Source organism: Euprymna scolopes, chromosome 32 (genome assembly GCF_053919585.1).
Source record: "Euprymna scolopes isolate OS-2025 chromosome 32, ASM5391958v1, whole genome shotgun sequence".
NCBI lineage: Eukaryota > Metazoa > Mollusca > Cephalopoda > Sepiida > Sepiolidae > Euprymna > Euprymna scolopes.
Window position 1 is genome coordinate 78,513,421 of NC_136513.1, and position 22,537 is coordinate 78,535,957.

At 33.0% G+C, this 22,537-nt stretch overlaps 1 protein-coding gene across 1 annotated transcript in view; it reads right to left on the reverse strand.

Moving 5' to 3' along the window:
• LOC145256452 (organic cation transporter protein-like) overlaps nt 1-22,537 on the reverse strand; it is a 77,407-nt gene that overhangs the window by 39,781 nt on the left and 15,089 nt on the right. Inside the window, exons 2-3 of the mRNA XM_080115379.1 lie at nt 15,653-15,855; nt 6,419-6,649 (exon numbers count right to left, since the gene is read on the reverse strand). Of these exons, the coding sequence (XP_079971505.1) occupies nt 6,419-6,649; nt 15,653-15,855 (434 nt within the window). The remainder of the gene's footprint in view (nt 1-6,418; nt 6,650-15,652; nt 15,856-22,537) is intronic.

A 22,537-nucleotide genomic window follows, 5' to 3' on the forward strand; every position in this document is an offset into this window, starting at 1 on the left:
GATTTTATTTGCCGTTAGTTAACAAAATCCTATTTAAAAGTTTTATAAACAATTAAAAATAGTGTACGATTTTTATACAAAATAAGACAGTGTAGGAACAAAAAAAATGACTTCTTAAAAATATAGTTACTATTAGGTTAGTGCAAAAAATAATGTCGTTTTTGGCCCCCAACAAAAGGAGGGTGAACCTGTAAATTCACCTTGTCCGTTTGTCTGTCCGTACTTTTCCCAATAACTACGACTTGGAATTTTTGGAAATTTTGTACAAACATTAAACATGATATGAGTAAAAATGTAACAGAACGGATTTTCCGGGAAAACTCTGGTTGATCCCCTAAGGTGCCTTTCGGGATAAAATGGCTAAAATTGACACTTTTGTGCTTATTAAAAACACCTTGATACCTTGGATTTTTATCAAACTTTCTGAAAACTTGTAACTGATTTCTATATAATTTTGTTAGTCTATACTTCGCGATAACTCTTGGGTGTACCTCATGGGTTTTTTTAGAGCTAATAAAAACACTCCATTTTTGAGACTATTTTGCCATATTTGTGCAAAATTTTCTGTGTATGGCTTTTGGGACTAAATGGTGTGGGGGAAGCCAAATGATGGACTTAGTTCTTTCTTTTTTTTTTTTTTTTTGCATAGGGCAGAACTCAAATTTACATATGTTAAGGCCTAAAATTATATATATATATATATATATATATATATATATATATATATATATATATATATATATATATATATATATATATGAATTAATAATGTCAGATTTGTAGCTGAGATTTACTATTTGCTTTAGGTGGTTTTACTTTTGTTTTAGGTGATTACTTAGGTGTGAGCACCCTGAAAAACTTGCCGGAAGAAAATTAAATTATTTTAGAATTTAGAGTGGGTTGGTTGGTTGGTTGGTTTTGTTTTACGGCATATCAACCCTTTTCATGTTATTTAATGCCAAATCCAAAGATTCGTGAGAAAAGTTTTTAATAGAATATATTTGTTGTTTTCAAGTCGGTTTCTATTTAACCTATAGTTAGGACCCTAACAGGTACTACCACTCCGGGTCAGAGTTGACCTGGGAGCAATGGCAATAAAAGGGAAGTTCCACACTCCCCAAAGCCAGCAAATATTTGTATTTGTTCCCGAATCGTTGCTATTTATTGATTTGTTGTTGTTGTTGGTGTTGTTGTTGTTGTTTTTGTTACTATTATTATCATTATTATTGTTATTATATATTAATAATAACAATAATAACAATAATAATAACAATAATAATAATAACAATAATAACAATAATAATAATAACAATAATAGCAATAATAATAACAATAATAACTATAATTATAATAACAATAATAACAATAACAATAATAATAATAACAATAATAACAATATTATCATTATTATTATTATTATATAATACTAATAATAATAACAATAATAATAACAATAATAACAATAATAATAATAATAACAATAATAATAACAACAACAATAATAATAACAACAACAACAATAATAATAATAACAATAACAATAATAATAATAACAATAATAATAATAATAACAACAATAATAATAATAATAATAACAATAATAATAATAATAACAATAAAAATAATAACAATAATAACAATAATAATAATAACAATAAAAACAATAACAATAATAATAATAATAACAATAATAATAACAACAATAACAACAACAATAATAATAATAATAATAATAATAATAATAATAATAATAATAATAATAATGAAAGCAGTTTCTACCTCCTGTCACCGTCATGAATTTAGAGACAAGTCAATACTCGTTATACCTACAAATGTAATAAATAAACCTTCCATAAGTGTCAATATTAATATTCAAAAATCTTTTTTTTTTATTAGTAATCTCGAATGTATTACTCTTTATATCCATCCCAAACAACCTTAATTTTTTTTTTGTGTGTGTGTTTTTTTTTGTTTCCCCCCCCCCTTTCTTTCTTTGAAGATTGTAATGCTAGGTATAGGGCAACTCAACCAGCTGCAAACATTCCTCTGCTTTTATTGAAGCCAACCGAGAACTCTCTTTAGTATTCTCGCCGTTCCCTTAAATGCAATTGCCTGGATCTCTTTTGCACTTGGTTCACCAGGACTTCAGGTTCTCTTTCATAAGCCCCGTGGCACCTATAATAACCGGTATGATTGATATCTCCCTAAGATTCCAGTTTCTTTTCATATCATACATGAGACCTTGATATTTGGTCTGTTTCTCCCTTTCAGCTCTGTCCAGACCGCCATCATTAGGGATACTCACTTTAACCAAGGTTGCCACTCTCTCTGACTTATTCTATATAACTATGTCAGGTTTCACAACAGCATTTTCAAGGTAGGTGGCTGTAGAGATTACATGGTCGTAATGTATGGTATATACGTCATTTCCAACTGTTCTTTCAGGTTGATGTTCACAGGGCTTGCTGTAACACGGAATGTTTAATTTTTTTACAGATGGTCCAGTGGAGTTACTTACATACTCCATCATGTCTCGCTGTATAGCAGCCGTCCTCCAAAAGAACTTTGCAACTTGATACCAGATGACTAACACTTTCCAATTCTGTATGGCAGAACCTGCATCTGTTGTCATTAGTGAGACTTGCCATCTTCTTGAATGCATTATTCATCAATCCCTGATCTTGGGCAGCCATTATAACCCTTTCCTGATCGTGGTGGAACGCTCCCATCTTGAGCCAGTCCAAGGAACATTCTTTGTCTATGTATTCCTGAGAGAGTTCCCCCCCCCCAGAAAATACTTTGCTCGCTGTTGTTGGTCCCACTCTTCAAGGTTCCTCCTTTAGAAGGTCACGGTATATTTCCGCCGATGCTTTCTTGCTATTTCTGTGGTAGGCTTGTTTGGTGTTTCTTTTTGTGGCAGGCTTGTTTGGTTTTTCATTTTTACAATCTACATACAAACATGAGAGGAGAGGTGGATCTGTAGGTCTAATATGTAAACAGCTATGTTTGCCTGTCTGTTTGTCTGTCTATCTCCATATTTTCAAACTCTATCTCCTCTGAAACTAAACGTCGCAGACCGGCGTTAGGAGCCTCAAAAGATTGGATTTTTAAGGGCCGTTCTTTTATCGTTCTTTAGCCGTTTAAAATAGTCTTTAAGGGGTCAAAATTTTTGTACATTCATCTTAGTTTATTTTTTTATTTTATATTTTTTATCGGTTCGTATGCGTGTTATAGGGCAATTGCTCTCGACATATCAAAGCCCTTCGATAAGGTTTGGCATAAAGCCTACTACACAAGATTTCCAGCTACGGTATAACTAGAAATGTTTTCTCGATCATTAAATCATTTCTCTCTGATAGGCTCATAAGAGTAGTGGTTGATGGGCAGAAATCAGAGGCCCACAGTATTAATGCTGGTGTCCCTCGGGGATCCATACTGGGCCCAACTCTCTTCCTGATCTAAATCAATGATCTCCCAAAACACATACTAAAATCCTTCGTTGACATCTATGCTGATGACACGACCATCTATGGCAACACATCAAAGGCCGTAAATGATGATGTTCTCTCTGATTCTCTCTCCTCTGATCTTGAGCGCGTGGTATAGTGGGGAAAGAGGTGACTGGTTACCTTTAATGCATCTAAGACCAAGCTTCTATCTCTACATCATAAACGCTCTGATCCCCATCTGGCATCAATTGAAATGGATGGCTCTCGTCTAGGGGAGGCCCCATGTTTTGATAAACTTTTGGGCTTGACCTTTACTCCTGATCTTAAATGGAACACATACATCAAGTCTGTGGCCAAGGTCGCTGGGAAAATGGTGGGATCCTTCTACCGCTCCAGAAGATATCTCACTAATGATGCAATTCGCTATCTATATAAGAGTCAAGTACGTCCGAAGATGGAGTACTGCTGCCACATCTAGACAGGAGCTGCTAAAAACAGCCTATCCTGCCTTGACAGAGTACAAAATAGACTTTGTGGCTTGATGGGGGATGCCCTTTTCTCTTCCCTGCAACCTCTTTCCCACAGAAGGGACGTAGCGAGTCTATCTTTGTTCTATCGTTATTTCCATGGCAAGTGCTCGTCTGAGCTCCATTCTCTGGTCCCCCCTCGCCAATCTTTTTCAAAAAACACCTGACTAGCTGAAACCACCGTCAATAATTTTCCCCGCTCCTTATCTGTGCCTAAATCAAAACGTAGATTCCACGAACAAAGCTTATTTCTTAGAACTGCACACCTGTGGAACTCTGTTCCGCTTGCCTGTTTCCCTCCCGACTTCAACCTGAATGTCTTCAAGTCGAACACAAACAAATTCCTGATGAACCGCCCCCTAAGTAATTACACCTTATCAGTTCTCCAATCCTATTGCTACACTATCCCATTGAGTACTTTACACACAATAATCCTTATCCCCGAGTGGCAGTTGGGCCTTGATAAGTGGTGAACTCCATGTAAAAAAAAATGTTTCGGTTTCGATTCTAGCTGATGGTAGCCAAATACTTTGGGGTTTTTTTACTACTGAAATTATGACTATAATATAGGGTGACCCAAAAAAAAAAATAAAAGCTAAATGGAGGCCATCGAGAACATATGCTGTAGAACGGAGAAAAAAGGCCAATGACCCTAGTGTTTTGATGTGATGTTTGGAATATAATAAACTAGTTATGACCAAAGTTTCATTTCATTCAAACAAAACACTAAGAAACAGGCCTAGTTAGAGTGAGGGCCCGTTTTTTTTTTTTTTTGCGGTCACCCTGTATATACGAAATCTGGATAAATATGCTATTTAAGCGTATTTTACACCCGGGCAAAGCCGGGCGCCCCATCCCCGCTAGTAATACATACAGAATTAAAGACTTGACATCAAACGTTGTTTTACACAAATGCGTGAAAATTCATAGATTCGTTTATACATAATTCAGTTAATAGCTAAGCTTTTTTTTTCACACCTTTAGTCTGCCCTTTGTAATATTTGCACATGTTGACTGAGGGACCGGACAAAAGTTTACCGATAAACTGGATAAAGCCGAAAGCATAAGGTAAGAAATTTTGGTACTAGTGCACTTATTAAGCCGTGCTGAAATAATAACGTTATTATTTAAAAAGCCATTCTTAACATGGGGAGGGTGTGCTGTACCTATTCTATACTTTAACCTTACAATTTAATAAAAAACAAAACATATAATAAAACTTTAATTAAACTTGGAAATACGATTTAAAAAATAGCGCGGATCAGTAAGTGCACTAGCACCCAATTTTTTTAAAAATTTAAAAAACACTTTTTATATTCTATTTTTTTTTTTTTTTTTTGTTTAATCAACAATATATCTAATGGTATTTGTTTATCAAAAATGTTTTATTCAACTTTAACTTTTTTTTTTTTTAATCTTGTAAATAAACTAAATTCTTGGAAAGGTTACCCCACGAATTTACGCAGATCCAATTTTTGTTTTGTTTATTTTACGCAAATAAAATAAATTTACATCTTATTTTGATGTTATTATGATTTATGGATTTTAGTTTCACTAAAAAAAGCAATGAAAAAAAAAAACAATAAAATATTTATCATCAGTACCAGCAATGTAAATTAAATTTTTAAAATATTACCAGAATCGTTTTTGGAATCGGAAATAATGATTTTTTTTCCGAATCCGAAACCAATTCCGATACACTAAACAGTTCTGATGTTTCTGATTCCTGATTCGGATTTAAATAAATAGGCCAATTGTGTGTGTGTGTGTGTGTGTGTGTGTGTGTGTGTGTGTGTCAGAAGACAGTTTGGTACGCGAGTGCACATTTAACAGCATTCTTTTATGCTACCGCGCACTCGTGCGTAGTGTGAACGAAGGCTGTCAAATGGCGGAAAATAGTCCCAGGGTTCAGACGTTAATACCATGCAAACGATGAATTTGCTACGGAAATGGTTATCATATTCTTTTAAAGCACACCGAAATCTACAAAAAATTTTTTTTTTTATATACCAACATGAAACGGGCCTTTTTAAGTAAAATAATACCGACATTTGTCGTCTTTTTGAGTCTGAAATTTGTCGTCTTTTTGAGTTTGAAAATTATTACTATTAAAAATTAATGTATTATTGTTTTGTCTCTCAATTAAGGATTTAATGTCGTTCTTTTTTGTATTTTCATGAGACTTCTCCCAGACATTACCTCCTCCTATGGCGAGAGAGAGAATGTAGTATATATATTCGTGCTTCATATAACCGTCCTCGCAAGCATTACATTTTCTTTGGGGGAGGGCAGATAGGGTAGTATTAGTATTAATATATGTTCGTGATTGTATCAGCTTTTCATGGATTATCTTCTCCTTTGGGGGTGCAAAGGTAGTATATATGATTAGGGGTTAGGGTTAAAGTTAGGGTTAAATTAAAGCACAAATAAAATTCAACTTACATAATTGAAGATGCCTTCGGTCAATCTGAGCAAAGCAAATACCCAATAAGCCCTGACCATGGGTAGGATCATCTCGTTTATCAGCAGGAGCACGAAGCTGATGAAGTGAGCAGGTTTCCGCCCGTATTTATCGGAAAAAATTGGAATGATGAACGCTCCGACGAAACAACCAATAGCATATAAGGTCTGTGAAAGTTCTGAGAGATACCCATTCTCACATACGAGATCCCACTGACGAAAAAAAAAAAAAAAAAAAGGAGGGTGTAAAACATTTTTTAAAATAAAATATTTGCATTTATTCCAATATATGTACGTACATTTATATCATCTTAATGTAATGGATATTGTGTGCATTTTTGTAGCGGAAACTCAGAAATTTCGTGAAAATAGTGAATAATTCCACCCCATCTTTCCAAGCTTATAACTCCTCGAAAAATGTAATTCAAGCCCTAATTTTTTTTTTTTTTTCAATTAAAGGAGCAAGGACCAAGGTTTTATTAAAAAAAAAAAAAAAAAAAAAAAAAAAAAACAATGTGTTTTTATTTTTAAAAAAAGGTTTTAAACTTCGGACTTTACAGGTAAATTTCTAAAAAAGCGATGTTTTTTTTTTTTTTTTTAAATTTGAATATATTATTTATTGACCTTTTCTCTTCAATTTGTGATATATAAAACTTCCCGACATAATTAATTATTTACTTTTTAATAGACATTTCAAAATGAGAGGCGTGAATTATTCGACCCCCTGTCTTTCCAAGCTTATAACTCCTCGAAAAATGTAATTCAAGCCCTAATTATTTTTTCAATTAAAGGAGCAAGGACCAAGGTTTCATTAAAAAAAAAAAGACAAAAAAAGACAAAAAAAAAAAAAAAAAAACAATGTGTTCTTATAAAATAAGGTTTTAAACTTCGGACTTTACAGGTAAATTTCTAAAAAAGCGATGTTTTTTTTTTTTTTTTTTAAATTTGAATATATTATTTATTGACCTTTTCTCTTCAATTTGTGATATATAAAACTCCCCGACATAAATTAATTATTTACTTTTTAATAGACATTTCAAAATGGGTGACACTTGGGGGGGGGGCGTGAATTTAAAAAAAAACGTTTGTCTAAAATATTATATTCGGTTTATTTGAAAGAACATAAAATTTCACATTGACCCTGAAAATATCGTAAAAATAGAATCAATAGAAAAATTTTGATAGATTTTTAAAGTTTAAAAATTGAAAAATATTGAGTTCGGAAAATTCATTACTGTTTTTTTTAAAAAAAAATATTTCTATTACTTTTAAAACAACTGTAATAGTTTATTTTGGAAGTATAATCCATAAAGAAAATAAATAACCCGCTTTTAACAGAGAAATTACGAGATTTTTATATTGTATTCGCAGTTTCGTGTTAGGGGTGTCAAAAATTCCTACAAAAATTCTGATACTGCTACCGCAGCGCTAGGTGTATCAGAATTTTGGGGGAATTATTGACACCCCCTCCCCAACACGAAACTGTGAATACATATAAAAAAAAAACTCATAATTTCTCATTTAAAAGTGGTTTGTTTATTTTCTTGGTGAATTATACTTCCAAAATAAACTATTAAAGTTGTATAAAAAGTAATAGCAATATTATTTTTTAACTTTCAAAACCAGTGTTTAGGCAGCCATTTTTTTACGTAATGAAATCAATTGATTTTTACGAGTTAAATATTTTTCAATTTTTTAACTTTAAAAATCTATCATAATTAATCTATTGATTCAATTTTTGCGATATTTTCAGGGTCCATGGGAAATTTTATGACTTTTCCAATAAACTGAATATAATATTTTAGACAAACGTTTTTTTTAATCACCCCCCCATTTTGAAATGTCTATTTAGATTTACATAATTAATTAATGTAACAAAGTTTTATATATCACAAATTGAACATAAAAGGTCAATAAATAAAATATTAAAATTTCAAAAAAAAAAAAAAGTTTTTTGCCAAGTTACCTGTAAAGTTCAAAGTGTAAATCCTTTTTTTTTTTCGAAAACCTGGTGGATTTTTTTTTTTTGTTTTTTTAAGTTGGAGTTTATTTTATGCTTATAATTTTCCATTCAATATTGGACGTTGAGAATATTTTATTCTATTTTAGTCATTTTTTTTTTTTTCGATGTTTAAAAAAAAAAGTCTCTCAGGAATTAAGACTGGCAATATATTAAAAAGAATGTTCTGGTATTTCTCTAAGATGGTAAAAAAAAATCGAAAATAAGTCGCTCGGTCAATGTGTAAATGGTCAAAATCCATAAATGAAAAATATACACTTTACAAGTATGGTAGCAGAATAATGACTTCTACTGAAATATGTGAAAATTACACAAGGGAGATTAGGTTTCATTGAAACGGGTTTTCCCCCTTGCATACTTCCGTGCATATCAAAGTGAGAATTCTTTTTACATACGGGTATTTTAATGGCTGATAAACGAACGTCGGAGACACGGTATTTGGTTGAAAAATCCTTTCATTTAAAAAAATACATGGAATATAATATATAAATATAATTAAATTCTCATACCGGAACATTAGAAGCAATCAAATATTAATAATTTGAAACAGGTAAGTGATTTTTTCACAGTTATATATATATATATATATATATATATATATATATTGATTGTTGGAGAGCTATTGGCAAACGCGTTTCAATGACCCCCTAGCAGGGAAAATTTTCCCTGCTAGGGGGTCATTGAAACACGTTTTCTAATGTGTAGCCAATAGCTCTCCAACAATCAATATATTGCTCTGTTTCACGCATTGAGCACTCTTTGGAATGACATATTGTGTTGTTGTTATGAGTTACTGAAAAATTCTACCAACAGTATTATAATATATATATATATATATATATATATATATATATATATATATATTACATCCACACGAGTTACGTTTTTTGTTTTTCGTGAACTTTTTTTTTTAATAAAACCGATGAAAAGAAAATTGTATATTTTTTTCGGTGAAACCTTTTATGATATTAAATTTTGGTCTTTCCTCGTTTTATTGGAATAAAAATTTATGGTTTGAAACTACATTTTCATATTGTTAGAAGTTTGTATACATGGAGAGTCTATTTAATGAAAAGTTTTCAATAGCGACTTGTCCAAAAATTCTGATACACCTACCGCAGCTCTCATATCAGAATCATCTTAAGTTGTTAATATATTGTTCATCGCGGTCTTATTTTTAAATTATTATAAATAGTATTTACTCGCTGGCATTATACGAGTAATTATCAATGATTGGTCACTGGAAATAATACAGTAGAACCATGGGATACTGTGACCCCCCAGGATACTGTGGCCCCGGAATACGTTTTTTTTTATTTGCTACGATATGAAATACGATGTTTTCCTGTCCCTGGTTACGGTATATCCCCGCCTTACGGTGTTATTTATAATATTATTTTATTATATACACGTATATTTATAGTATTATTTGATTATATGCACTATATTATATACTGTACTGTTGGCCACACACGGTAACTGGGTGCCTTGCGGCCCCAGGCTAAATTTGTAGGAGATCTCGGAGTAGTAGGGTAGTGCGTTATGGCCCACCGATGTGTGGACATGCTCTGGCACACTACCAACCCCTACCCCACTGTCTTGTGGGTGTCCTTGGTTGGGCGAAGACTAGGGAAACCAACCCCAAAACCAAACACCACTGCCTTGTGGGCCTTATCACAGTAAAAGGCTAAGAGATGGGAACTCTGACTTCAAATCCTACTGATGACTTGCAGTTTTCTTTAAAAGGCTATGGAACCTCATCCAGAAAGAAAAGGCGTAGTAGCGGACACGATAGGGCGACTGTTTAAATCACTGCGATTACTTTCAGCCAGAAGCTACGACTACCTCTGCTGTCAGTCGTCGCGGGTTCGCTCCACTGGACATGAGCATTGGAGGTTCAGAGGGTGTCTACCTGATGCGCAACAGATACTGCACCTAAACTGCACAAGCAAGTTTGGAGCCAAAGTGGAAAGTCCTGTGGTGATGGAGTGAGACTACGCCAACACCGAGGGATAAAACACTGAGGCCCCAACTAGTCATCGTCAAGATTGACGGACTGCATGATGATGATGATGATGATGATGATGATGCCTGTACTGAATTTTTTACTAATTTTTTATATGTACTCCCACATGCTATGCGGCGATTTCACCTAACGACCTCAACTCTGGAACGGATTACGGTCGTATCCCGGGGTTCTACTGCAATGTTCCCTAGAGTTAGAGTGACAACAAGTCTTTCCAGATTTTAAGCACTCTCTGCCTGTTTCGATAACAATTACAAATTGCTTTCTGTTATCGCAACGGTCGTTACCCATTGATTTCGCGCTGGTAGAAATCCACAATATCTCCGTGACATTTATTGGGTGGATGTCCGTGAGTATTTTACTTTATTTTCGAGTTTGGGGGCGATTTTCGAGACTTCAAAAGTGACAGCCTCGTGTTTGCCATCTTTGTTGTCGATTTAACTTAAGCGCTTGGTATTACTTGCGTTTTAAACTTAATAAATAGTTTAAAACCTTATCTTGCCTTTGGTAACATTTATTTGTTATATATGTGTTGCTGTAAGAACTGTTTTTAGGGAGGGAAATTTAAGGAGATCGTATTATTTGGAGTCTTCCTTCTCTTGGAAATGTCATTTTCTTCTTATCTCAAGTTTTGTTTTCACAACGTTTTCGGCCGATGTAACCTCCGACTTTCTTAAGGTGCATCTTGTCGAACTCAGGAATGTTTCTGATACACATGAAGAAGGTCGAATGTCACATCGGCCGAAACGTGGTAAAAATAAAACTCGAGATGAGAAGAGTAGTCCGAAGAATCCAAACAATGCGAATATGTGCCTACACCTAAACGTAGATTCCATGAACAAAGCTTCTTTCTTAGAACTGGACACCTGTGGAACTCTTCCGTTTGGCTGCTTTCCAGCTGACTACAATATGGGCGTCTTCAAGTCCAACGTAAACAAGTTCTTGATGAGCCGTCCCCCTTAAGTTACCAATTTAACAAATTTCCACTACTAACGATTACTATGATATTGTCCCATTGATACACTCTTTAACCATTATCCTCGAGTGGCCTCTGGGCCTTGATAAGTGGTGACTCCTTTGTAAAAAAAAAGCCAATCCTCGTTTCAAAAATTCAGAAATGCAATTCAAGAAAAAAATATCAAAGTTTCGCATAACTTCTAGTTAAAAATAAAACAAACTAAATTAATACAATAACACGAATAAAACATTCATTTTCTGAACATGTGTTGAATTAAAATAATTTTTTTAAATTTTGATAACAAAAAATGAAGCATTAATTATCTGAATATTGTATTTTGTTTTTAACTAAGAGTTACGCGAAACTTTGACAGTTTCGGATAAGGCCTTGTTGAATTACCTCCCCCTTAAAGGAGTTCTTCAAAAATAAAATAAAAATAGTTTTAAAAAAAAGCAATGATGTATAAATACAAATATTAACATTTGATATAAGTGAGTGGCTGTTCTTTGATGTATTCGTACTCCCCCTGTTTTACAAAGTTTGCGTAATAAATTTAGTGAATGAATATTCTAAAGTGTGTTCGTACCCCCCCTGCTTTATATAAGTTGGCGTAATAAATCTTGATTAAGGTTAAATGTTGTTTTTATTTGAATACACAAGTTTGCGTAAGTTTGCGTAATAAATGAATGGTTATTCTACGATATGTTCGTACTCCCGCTGTTTTACATAAGTTTGCATAAGAAATATGAATGAATGAATATTCTACAAACGGTGTTGGTACTCCCCCTGCTTTTTGAGTTTATGTAATAAATGCTGAAGAACTTAAAATGCTGTTTTAATTTGATTACATCATTTTGCGGAGTGATTTAATGGCTATTCTACAATGTGTAGCCCCCTTTTGGAAAAGTAAAAAAATAGCGCACATAAACGAGAAATAAAAAAGATATTATAAAATTGGCAAATATTTAAGTCGTAATTTTTTTTTTTTTTTTTTTTCATTTTTTAAATATTTGAAGCAGACATAAATATACTCGATTGTGAATGATGGTGGCCAGGAAAAGTGCTGACTGCTGCCCAGTTGAATGTAAAGTAACACCCTTATTTCCAAGGCTTAGGATACAAGACTGTTAAGCACTTTTTTGCTATGAGAGATAAATTCTGCATGTTTTACTTTTTAAAGCGATTTCGTGATATATATATATATATATATATATATATATATATATATATATATATATATATATATATATATATATATATATATACAGGAATTTACATTTATATCGGTAGTCGGTACCGACGGTTTCAAGCCCGGTAGTTGAGGACTGCTCTTAATGTCCGCCTCAGGCTCTCTTCAGCCGACTCTCATCTCTCTTTTTGCAGCATATATATATATATATATATATATATATATATATATATATATATATATATTATTTTTAAAATATAATATAATATAAAAATTATCATATATATATATATATATATGACGATTTTATAACTTACTACCTAGCTCTACATACGTATTGAGCATACTTAAAGTTTACGCATAAATTTATACTTTCGTATATTAATTTATGTGACTAGACGAAGTATATATATATATATATATATATATATATATATATATATATATATATATATAGATATATATATATATATGGGTTTATGTGATTTTTAACATATTTTCGACCTTCATCATTATCTGAACTTTACCGATATATATACATATATAAATAACCGATTTTTAATGTAATTTTCTTATCTATTTCTTGTAATGTGTCCTTCATTTACTTCCTCTTGCTCTCTCTCTCTCTCTCTCTCTCTTTCTCTCCTGCTATCTATATATCTATTAATCTCTCTTTATATGTGTGTTTGTGTGTGTGTGATGGATTCTCCGTTGATTTCGACGTATGGGCATCCGCCACAACAACTACGTAGCTCGGAAATCTACACAGATGATTTGTTTATAGTGGTGAAGGCTTTGTGTAGAACCAACCACACATTTTGGTATTACTGTTAAGCTTTGTCGGTGCAGATGACTGCCATAGGGCAGAGCGTATAGTAGACGGCATGTTTTTACGTCAGAGTTTCCTTCTCTTGGATGCATCTCTTAACAAAGACTGAGGGGTGCATCGCTCCCAGTGAATTAATGCGCCCCCAGATACCAACCTGGAAATTTCTACGATTTGACGCGGCACATACAGGGCCTAACATTTCCAAATGGTCACCCATCTGATACTGACCAGGCTCAACGTTGCTTAACTTCGGTGATCTGGCGAAAACCGGTGTGTCAATATGATTTTGCCGTATATGTATACATATATATTCACAATAATTTTCAAATTTACAAATTGAATAATTGTGTAAACTTAAAAGCAAGTATAAATATTAAAGCAAGTATAAATATTAATATTTATATGCGGATTCTAACCAGATGAAAAACGCTCAATGTTTTTGATAAAGCATGAAAATCTTCTACTGCAAATTCCTTCAATTTTGGAAATTATCTATATTTACCGCTAAATCACTTGGATCATCACTATTTCTACTGGACTATTTCATGTGCATTTCTACATCTGACAAATTGACTTTTTATGGGGGGGGGTGTACTAGACTTCCGCCAATTTAACTCATCGAGCCGGGACTCTCTTTGGAATATCCTGTATACCCGCATATTTTTGCATTATGATCAACTTTATTATACAAATAGTACCTTTTGCATAATTTATCGTTTTCAATCTGACCAGCAAAATTAATAGTTTGCCTACGAATATTATTTTGCTAAATATTTTCCTCTGAGGAAAAGTGCCATTCTTAGAAACTACAAAAAGAAAATTTTTAACTTTTTGTATTCTTTATCGAATTGTTGTAATTCCTAATTTACAGAGTTTATGGTTGTTGTTGTTGTTGTTTTTGTTTAACGGCATATCAACCCTTTTCAGGTTATTTAATTCCAAATCCAAAGATTTAAGAAAAATTTTTTAATAGAATATATTTGTTGTTTTCAAGTCGGTTTCTATTTAACCCATAGTTGGGACCCTAACAGGTACTACCACTCCGGGTCAGAGTGGACCTGGCAGCAATGGCAATTAAAGGGTGGCTCCACACTCCCCAAAGCCAGCAAGTTTGGGCCTCACCACTGGATATAGTTTAAGGTTATATCTAGGACCTACAGAGTTTATATTGAATTCCTTTATATATATATATATATATATATATATATATATATATATATATATATATATTGTAGTCATCCACATATAGTACTGTTTCGTTGTATCACAGCTCATCAGTGCGAGGATTGAACGTAGGACCATCGCGGCAGTTCTACTCATCGACCCACGACTCGTAAACAACTTCCACAAATGTCTATTTAAAACAAACATTTGTCCATCACTTCTATAGTGCTCAAACCATTTTATTTATAAACAAACAACGAGCATCGTGTATATATATATATATATATATATATATATATATATATATATATATATATATATTTCATTTAATCACATAAATTCATATAAGAATATATTATTTATGCATTAATACATAATTAGAGCTAGGTTGTAAGTTATGAAAATATATATGGCAATTAAGCTACAGAGGATATCCCGCGTTTCATCGTCGTGAAAATTCGTCAAGCTTATAAGCCTGACGAATTCTCACGATGATGAAACGCGGAATATCATGTGTAGCTTAATTGCCATATATTTCATAACTTACTACTATATATATGTGTGTGTGTGTGTGTGTGTGTGTGTGTGTGTGTGTGTGTGTGTGTGTGTGTGTGTGTGTGTGTGTGTAAGTGTGCCAGCGTTATTTACTTTATTGCCTAGAATATATATACCATAATTCTTGATCAGTTCTAAAATTTACGATTTACCAAGCACGTACTATGATGTGTGGGAACGCGCATCGAATCTGTTTTGGCGAATCTGTAAGACGAATAAAGAAAATGGCATCGCCCACTCTACCTCGGAAACGAACGATTTGTATTCAAGTTGTAGTTCTCGATTCTCTGGGAGAAGTACGATTTGCATATGAGTTGGTTAGTTAGTTGGTAGGTTGTTTATTTAGTTGGTTGGTTATTTAGTATGATTTGCATATGAGTTAGTTGGTTTGTTTGTTAGTTAGTTGGTTTGTTAGTTAGTTAGTTAGTTGGGCCAATCTGTAACTCTAAAAAGAAAATAGCGTCGCTAACTCTACCTCGGAAACGAACGATTTGTACTTGTTCATGCTATACGCGTATCCGTTGATACAGGAAAGTGTCTCGTTTTGACTGCTATTCCGGTTGTAGATTTGGATGCTGCACGACTGGTACGTGATGCCATCGGTCACGTTCCCCTCGTAACCAAAGGCGGCCAACTGGGAGTCGGTCAGCCGTTTGCAAGTCGTCTCCGGAACATAGGCTGCAAAAAGAAAGAAATCAATAAATAGATTGGTCAGACATGTTCAATCCAAATATATATTCTTGACTTGACTTACTTGACTCATGTGAATACTGCAGAGATCTTCATCACATGCTTGGAAACAAACCATTTAACACTGTCTTGCTGACATGGCAACCACAGTTCTTATCTGATTGACCGATGTTTTGATCCTTCTTTGAATGAAATTTTTATATGCATAAAATTTTCTTTTATATTGCTGGGGGGAGTTTGATAGTTGAGAAACCTCTCCAAACCATGTTAATCTCTTTTTCGAATAAGGGCGTTAGTTCATCTTTTTATATTAGCTTCTTCCTGGTATAAGAATTTCTTCATCTATATCGCAAAGTTACTTGACTGGCAAGTTCTTAAACATTTTATTTTAAAATCATTTAGCTTCTGCGAATGCTTTGTCAGTATAATCCAGGTTTAACTTGCATATGCAACAATAGGGCGTAGTAATGCATCGTAAAGTTTTCATATCAGAGATTTTGACACACGCACACACACACGCATATATATATATATATATATATATATATATATATATATATATATATATATATATATATATATATATCGCGGTTTACTGTATACTCTTTCCTGTAGCAATCATCTGCACCGACAAAGGTTAGCAATAATACCAAAAAGTGTGGTTGATTCTACACAAAGCCTTCACCACTATAAACAAATCATCTGTGTGGATTTCCGAGCAACTTAGTTGTTGTGGCGGAACCTTATACGTCGAAATCGACGGGAGAGTCCATTATATGTTGATCCACAGTTCTTCGACGGAACTGTTACAGGAGAAAGATACCTGGACAAACTGAGAAATGTCATCGTACCGGCATTGAGACAACTACCAGATTTCAATAACTTGTACTTCCAACAGGATGGAGCCCCACCCCATTATGCTACAGCTGTCCGAAATTTACTGGATGAGACATTTCCTGATAAATGGATCGGCAGGCGAGGGCCCATTGAATTTCCTCCACGATCTCCAGACATAACGCCAATGAACTTCTTTGTCTGGGGAGACATCAAAGACTCTGTGTATTCAGGAAAGCCAAGAAGTGTTGAAGATCTTCGACAATTTGTTATTGATGCATTTGCCAACCTTGATCGTGACTTGTGCACCAAAGTTTGTCAGAGTGTGGTGTCACGTTGTCGAGAATGTATTGGAGCTGAAGGCCTCCAATTTGAATATTTGTCATAGAACTTATTAGACTTGATTGTTACAGTCTTTTCGGATGTAACACGTGTATTTACTGAGATTTTTATAAACATAAAGGTGTTATTTCTTTTTATTTCTTTTGTTACAAATAAATATTTTAATACAATATCTTACTGTACTGTTAATATATTACAGGGTGTCTGTATAGTAACTTGTAAGACTTTCTAGTAACTTTACGGACACCCTGTATATATATGTGTGTGTGTGTGTGTGTGTGTGTGTGTGTGTGTGTGTGTGTGTGTGTGTGTGTGTGTGTGTGTGTGTGTGTGTGTTTGAACTTCGTGCTTCATGGATAGATAGTCAGGTGAAGATGTAGAAAATTATAGGAAGATTTAAAAGCATGAAAAGCCTGAAAAGACATAAGACACACTGATGATTACAAAGTATTAAAACAATAATGAGACAACTTGTATTGACGATGACAAAGCGTGAAAGCAGCAAAGATACCGAGGATACAAATGATAGCAAAGTGTGAAAAGATGACGAAGGTCTCTGACATTTTTCTTGGAAGATGGGAACCTTGAATTTAAAAATGTTCTTATACGCATGAACGCTGACATTTAAATACATATTCTTCGTCCGGCATCGCTTAAAGAAAGAAGAGAGTAGTAGTATAGCTGCTGAAACTTAAGTCATCTACTTTATATATATATATATATATATATATATATATATATATATATATATATATATAAAATTTTATCAATAATGCATCGTAAGTTTTGGTTTCGGTTTCGATTATGGCTGAAGGAAATCAAGGTATATATATATATATATATATATATATATATATATATATATATATATATATATATATATATATATATATATATATATATATATATATATATATTCGGGTTTCGATTCAAACTGATGCACCCAAGTCATATGGATATATACTTTTTTTTTATTTTTGAAATTGTAACTTTATAATATATACAAATCAATAGAACATTAACTCTATAATAATACTAGCAGTTCAGCCCGGCTTTGCTCGGGCTCTATATACTGTTCATAACTTGCCCTCTGTATGAGCACCCTTTATGTAAAATTTCAAATGTTTAGACCAAGAATTGTCTGAATAATTTGGTAGAGACTGCAGATTTTTTTTTAATTCGACCCTAATTTTAACCCCTTAACATCTATTGTTTTTGTCTTAAATTGAAATAAAAGGTTTGACCCATGTCCAAGTTACCTACATCTAAAATTTCAAGTGTTTGGACCCAAAATTGGCGAAGGGGGTTGGTAGAATCTGCAAAGGTGAACTCTTTCAACTTTTACCTTTTGGCAGCGAAATTTTCGTCCCAAAACTGATTAAAATGCTTAATACATGTCTGAATACCCGTTATGTAAAGTTTCAAAGGTTTAGACCAAAGATTAGCTGGGTAGGTTTCTAAAAACCGCAAAGGTTAATTTTTTTTAAACTTGGAAGCCAAATTTTCAACCCAAACCGATTAAAAAGATTGCCCTATCTCTGAATATCCTTTATGTAAAATTTCAAATGTTTAAACAAGACATTGGCTGAGTAATTTGGTAGAGACCGCAGAGGTCAATTTTTTAAACTTTTACCCCAATTTTGACCCCTTGACATTTATTGTTTTGGGCTTAAATCAAATTATAAAGTTTGGCCTATGTCCAAGTAACCAACATTTAAAAATTTCAAGTGTTTAGACCCAAAATTAGCGGAGGAGTTTGGTAGAGTTTTCAGAGGTCAAATCGTTGAACTTTGAACCCATGACAGCCAAATTTCTGACCGAAAACCGATTAAAACGATTTTCTCAAATCTCAATATCCTTCATTTCAAATCTCGAATCTGTCAACTGAAAATTAACAGCGTAGTTAGATAGGGAAATGTACAGACAGACAGACAGACAGACAATTTCACTTTTATAGATATATAGATATACGCAATTTGCAAAACAATATTTAAGCGTATTTTATGACCGGGCCACACCGGGCGTCCCTACTAGCTTAGATACACACTTTTACAGTTTTAACAAAAGAGCTACAATAATATCAGAGGGTCTCGATTTACGCTGAACATCTATAGAATGCCAACATCAATATATTACATACTAGCGGGGGTACCCGGCGTTGCCCGAGTGTTTGTTTCCGGGACGGGGGGGGAGTTTTAAAAAATGTTATGGTAGGTAAGTAGGAAGGATCAAACCCGGAGTCATAAAAGTAGGAAAATAAAGTGTGAAAAAAAAAAAAAAAAAAAAAAAACATCTGCAACGTTAACAGTTCGGCCACCAAGAAAAGTCCATTCCAGTTGTTTAGGAAAAAAAAAAATGACTACGTTAGGTCGGCGCGAACGTGAAAATATAATGTGAATTGTCCAGCACGCTAACCACTACGCCACAGAGCACTGCAGCTTAGTTTAGTGATTTTAAATAACTTCACATGAAAGAACTACGAAGTCAAACCGGTGTTCTCTTCTCAACTGTTCCTTGTGAACGATCCCCAAACGGTGTTAAGTGGTGGCAGGGGGAGGAGGAATTTATTAGAGAGAAAATATTTTACCACTTCCATTGATCTTAACCGATTTTGGCCGTGACTTCTCAGCAGAAAAAGTATAGAAATCTAAGATTATCGAGAAATTTGAGAAATAATAAGCCTATAACACACCTCAGATATTGTTCTGCCGTTTGTGCATATTATATTTGCATGAAATATCTTGATTTTTAATCCTATTAATGTCAAAATCAGACGGGAAAAAATGAGTTCATTTTATTTATATAGAATAGATAGATAGATAGAAAAGAAGATGAAAGAAGCCTCTGTGGAATTTCCACGGGTCCCGTTAGTCATTCATTAATTTCGTATGAATCATGTATGATGTCATTGTTGCCATTCGTTTCTCCGTTTTCTTTCTAGTTAGAATTCTTTCTGGAAAGTCATCGAGTACTTACGTGAAGGTTGTCAACATCTCTAAGTGAAACTGTTTCTGGAAAACAAACTGGCTTGTTGTCAGTCACTGTCGTTATGTTATATATTAGCTGTCCGGAAAACGCCTTGCTAATAGTCGATTGTTGGCAAGTTAGAGTTGAAAGAATCGAGTTGAAGATGTCAGATAGTCCAGACGGGACTTTGAATTCGAGAGAAGAAGTTTCTCTTATGACGTTAGGAAGCGGCGTATTCCAATATAACCAAAATCTAAACAGAATGTTGTAATCTCTAAAGATATAGGCCGGAACCAGAGAATAAATGTTGGTATATATAAATTAGTGATGGGACTATTCCAATATTTTTTCCGATTCCGATACAATTACCGATTCCGGTTCCGATTCTTTATAAATCTCTAAATATTTAACTATAATACACCTTAAATGTGCACGTATTTTCTCAAACGTAAAAACACACTTGTGAAGGGATGATCTAGAGATTTTAGTCTTACTTGAAGTTTAAATCAATAAATATTTATATTTTATTATTGCTACAAGCAGTAGAAGATGTTTCTTAAACCAAAATCAAATAAAAAATAAAGATAATTAAAGGAATCGGTTTTGGCATCGGAAAAAAGTTGCAAATTTTCCCGATTCAGATACCGATTCAGATACCTCAGAAAGCTCCGATTTTTCCGATTCCCGATTCCATTTAATCGTCGCAAACTAATATAAATATTTTTTATAAAATCACTAATAAATACGTCGTAGCGGGGTTCCGTATAACTCGGAGGGGTGGATTTTATATACGTAACGGGTGTGTTATGTACGCGGGTATATATATATATATATATATATATATATATATATATATATATATATATATATATATATATATATATATATATATATAACTACTTCATTTAATCACATAAAATTAATATACGAAAGTATAGATTTATGCGTAAACTTTAAGTATTTATAAAAGTGCTCAATACGTAGGTAGAGCTAGTTAGTAATTTATAAAATATATATGGCGATTAAGCTACACTGAATATTCGGCGTTTCATCCACTCTAGGATTCGTCAGGCTTTCACAGATTTATGGTAAGCCTGACGAATCCTAGAGTGGATGAAACGCCGAATATTCAGTGTAGCTTAATCGCCATATATATTTTATAAATTACTATATGTATATATAAAATATATATTTTATAAATTACTATATATATATATAAAATCTGTATGCCATCATGTTGTTTGTTTTTTGAACATCCTTCCTGATGATTTTGTTGGCATTCGTTTCCCCGATATCTTACTATTAAGAACTCTTCCAAGAGTGGTATCGGGTACTTATAGAAAGGAACATGTGAAGGTTGCTAATGTTCTTAAGTGAAAGTGTTTATGTCGAACGAGCTGGATTCGAACCTGACACATCCGGATTGTCAGTCTGTGTCATTAACTACTCAGCCGCTATTACCGTTGTATGTTGTTGTTGCTTTTTTTTTTTTTTTTTGTCGCGAAATATTACAAATTACGACAAGAGTTAAGACAACTGACGCGAACAATAAATAGCATTAATTTTTTTTTTTTTTTAAGCGAAAACTACGTCCAAGCATGAAAAATTTGTTGATTAAACTATGACAATGTTTTAGAATGCAGGATTTACGGATCGGAATTTTGAGGAAGAACAAATTCCATATATGGTATGTACAACCTGTTCCCGTCCGCCCTTAACGTTAGAGATAATACTTGGTATTGGCTTTCAAGGAAAGATTATATTAAAGAAAAAAGACAATGGATAAATTCAGGTAAACTATGTATGTTGCTCGCACTCACGTGACTAACGATTATCATCATACGCTTGTGCAAAAAACGAACTTGTCAATCATACAAAGTAAATAAGTAAGTATAACTAGCAAGACCTGTGGAAATTCGACAGCCGACTTATTCATATGTAATATATTGATGTTGGCATTCGGTAGATATTCAGCGTAAATGGAGACCCTCTGATATTATTGTAGCTCTTTTGTTAAAACTGCAAAATTATTTATCCAAGCTAGCAGGGACGCCCGTAAAATACGCTTAAATATGATATTTTAATTCTTGCAAATTTCGTAGATATTATTATAGAGTTAATGTTCTATCGATTTTTATATATTATAAAAATGGGATTTCAATATATATATATATATGTAGTAATACATACATACCTACATACATAGTAATAAAGTGTATATATATATGTGTGTGTGTGTGTATGAGTATATATATAGTAATAAAGTATATATAAGTATAGATATATAAGTATATATATATAGATAGATAGAAATAAAGTATATATACATATATATATAGTAATAAAGTACGTAGTAATATATATATATATATATATATATATATATATATATATATATATATATATGAGAAAGAAAATTTAAACTGTAAGTTGAATTTTACAATCGAAATTTATTGCTCGACTGAATACGCAAAAAAAAAAAACAATTTAGAAAGTTATATCGCGGAGTCTCAAAAAAATGCTGTTC